General features: G+C 40.4%; 1 protein-coding gene across 1 annotated transcript in view; it reads left to right on the top strand.

Moving 5' to 3' along the window:
* The window catches only part of ankrd33aa (ankyrin repeat domain 33Aa), a 5,939-nt gene that overhangs the window by 2,078 nt on the left and 580 nt on the right, over nucleotides 1-3,281 (top strand). Inside the window, 1 exon segment of the mRNA XM_032521583.1 lies at nucleotides 3,003-3,281. This exon segment is cut by the window's right edge and continues 5 nt beyond it. Coding sequence (XP_032377474.1) covers nucleotides 3,003-3,281 — 279 coding nt within the window.

Below are 3,281 nucleotides of genomic sequence, written 5' to 3'. Positions count from 1 at the left end.
AACAAAACTTATCAAAAGATGGAGCAAATCCGACCTTTCGCAACTTGGGGAGGGCTATGTTCCATGTCACATAACAACATACACTTAGGGAAGGCAAAGAAATTTCTCCATTCTCAGCTGAGGTAGACACATTCACATTACAGTTGCAGTGTTTACCATTGCACATTAGCCTAGCAGCTAGCAAAGTCTCCTTCTGTTTATAGCTTTATCCCATTAAAACGACACTTTTGAATTTCAGCCTGCATGCAGAGCGGCTTATATTGGTAGAGAGAGCACCAAGTTAGCAAACTACCGGGTCGCCCTCTCCTCTCTCTGCCTGCTCAGCTGCTAGACGAGTTGCACCCAGGCTGTAACATATGTTGAAGGCTAAGGTTTAAGCTTTGTCAGGGGTAACGCCATTCACTTTACCAGCAGTATTGACAACAGATAAAGCCACCTTCTCTTGAGAAGCTCTAGCTTGTTGTTTTATTGTTCACTTTTAACTTACCTCACATCAACTTTGCTATTTTTTTTTCCTCTCTCTTTTCCTCACAGCACCACTCATACACTACTCTCCGTTACTGCTAGCTCTCCTTGCGCCAAACCACATGGGCACTGACATCACTCACTTAAGGCACCCATGCCCTTCTCGCTCTAACTTATGCTACTCTCGTAAGGGGGTTGCGGTATACTGCACCACCGCAGGAATTTCTTGCTTTTCAACTACGGTAGAAAAAAATCCATACCGTCCTAGCCTAAGGTGACCAGATTTCTCAGACAAAATCCGGGGACATTTTCAGCTCAGAAGCATATTTACCTCTAAAACAAGTAATGTTTTTATTTTTGTAAAACTTAAAACGGGGACACTAGACCTAGAGCTGTTCTTATTAGGGGCTGAGCCCCCCCCCCCAAGGTCTGATCCTAGACCCACCCCTGCTGCTACTTCCTACTCCACTACACCTCAAGATAGAAAGTCCTAATATTTCAAGATAAAAAATCCATCCTTATACTTAAAATAAAAGTCCTAATATTTCAAGATAGAAAGTCTTAATATTTCAAGATAGAAAGTCTCAATATTTCATAATGTTGTAATGTACTGAACTACTGACAGCTTTTGCTTTACTGCTCAAGGCTTGTTTCTGCAACAGCTCCTTGAGAATCAGATACAACAAAAACTACTGAGGACATATTTTTCTTTGACATGATGAAGTATTAAACGAGATCGTAGTTAATAGGATAATTGTCCAGCTTGTGTTTACGTTCATTAAAGAGCTTATTTAGCTGCTAACAGACTCAGATTAATATATATATATAATATATATATTAAAAAAAGTGTCTGACAACATTATGGGAAGGATTTCTAAGGAGGTCGACCTTTCTGTTAAAGATTAAGATCCTTTTTAAAACATAAAAGTCCGCGAAATTGCGTTTGCTAAACGCACCAGACTCCATGTAAATAATCAGTGATTTTAGCATCGTAACACACGACTTCTAAAACGTCTCTGAGCACCGCTGGCTCTGGCTGCCTGGAGCCCGCGTGTGTAGGGTGTGCGATTATCGGCTACGTTTTGTCAGTTTTTTCTTTCTTTCAGTCCAATTTCGGGTCTTTCAGTCACAGTGAAAACCGGGGACATTTCCGGGGACAGATCCAGCCGGGGACAGGTAGCCAAAATCGGGGACTGTCCCCGGAAACCGGGGACGTCTGGTCACCCTATCCTAGCCCTAGTTACAAGTCACATTAGCTGCATGCTAACGCCAGGTAGCTGTAATCTTGGCTGCCAGTGTTGGTCATTTCTCCCAAATTTCAGTTCATATAACCGCTGGAACATGTCTTGTTGTGTAGTATTTGGTTTAGAAGCCTTTCTTGGTGGTTTTTCACAGTACAAAGTCCTGCTATATACTCCGTAGCAGTCAGTCTACAGCTGCACGGAAGCAGACTGGGCCTTTTTGAGAGGGGGGCCTGAAGAGACAGGCGCTCCAACAGAGCATCTCATACAAAGGGGGAATACAGGTGCAGCAGCCATGGGCAGTATGAGAAAAAGAAAGTGTTTATTGAACATTAAAGCATGAAAACATGTTCTAGTAAAATCACAAAATAAAAGTAGGAATCTGTAAACAGTATACAATAGGTCACCTTTAACCAGTGTAATTTGTTAGAAAGTTACACACATTTATTGTGTTAGCGGGTCAAATTTGACCCATGATTAAACTCAGTACAAAATATTCATAAGTTAACACATTATTGTGTTTTTCACCTCATAGTTAACTTATTATGTATTCATTTACATGTAAAAACTCTTTTAAATGTTACCAGCAGAATTTTGGCTCCATTAGCCTTTGATCTTAAAATATACCACCCGTTTATAACTTCACTTATAGTAATTCCAATAATGAGGACAATGGGGTTTGTGGGTGGTGTGGTTGGGGACCTTTGAGATAAATTTTATCTACAAAGCTGGACTTACTATTTTCTGCCAGGTCATATTTGACTCATAACATCACATATGTTACTTTTTTTAGAGACATTTACAATTAATTCAAATTTTCAAACCAAAATTTGTTGTTTTAGAATAGCCAAGTCTGTGGCTATCATGAAGCCTTGTTCCAATAAAATAAGTAAATAGTTTTTACACATCGGAACTTTAAACAGGTAAAAATTGACCTTAACACAATACAAGGGTCTTTGAAAGACAGCCATCTTCCTCTAATAGTAAGTTAAACTGAATTATAACAACTAGAAAGTTTTAGTACCAATTCGCAGAACTCTGGCCTTATTTTAGTATTTTGTTTTTCACCTAACTGCAACCTATATCCTATTTTACCATGCTGTGAAATGGCCTGATTTACTTCTAGTGTTAAGCTATACATCTACTCAATGAACTATGCTCCAAAAGTGACCACAAGGTGGGGTCATTTTACTGGAGGAGCAATTGATTTCCTCACGTCCCTCAGCATCCAATCCTTTTTAACTTGTTCCCTTGTTTTTACTGTGTCCTGCTATGTACTCCCTTTTTCATATGCAGGTGCAGATATAAATGCAATGGACCTGGTCCAATCGAGAGGTCTAAAGGACTGGATCCTTAGGACAGGACGTTTTGAAACTTTTAACAGACTACGCCGTCTGCAGGCTCATTCTGTCGCTGAGCAGTTCTGTGAAAGCTACATTCCTGAGTGGCCTGAGCTTAAGCATTTGGTAGAAACGGCCACTGCCACCAAAACAGGCTGTCAGGCTCTGAGGCAGCGCTTAAAAGACAACTTTTCTTTCAGCTTCCCTCAAGACCCCCAAGACAATGGAGTCATGG

This window comes from Etheostoma spectabile, chromosome 7 (assembly GCF_008692095.1).
Source record: "Etheostoma spectabile isolate EspeVRDwgs_2016 chromosome 7, UIUC_Espe_1.0, whole genome shotgun sequence".
NCBI lineage: Eukaryota > Metazoa > Chordata > Actinopteri > Perciformes > Percidae > Etheostoma > Etheostoma spectabile.
Note: the sequence above shows the minus strand (reverse complement) of the source record. Positions and strands in the feature narration are given on the sequence as shown.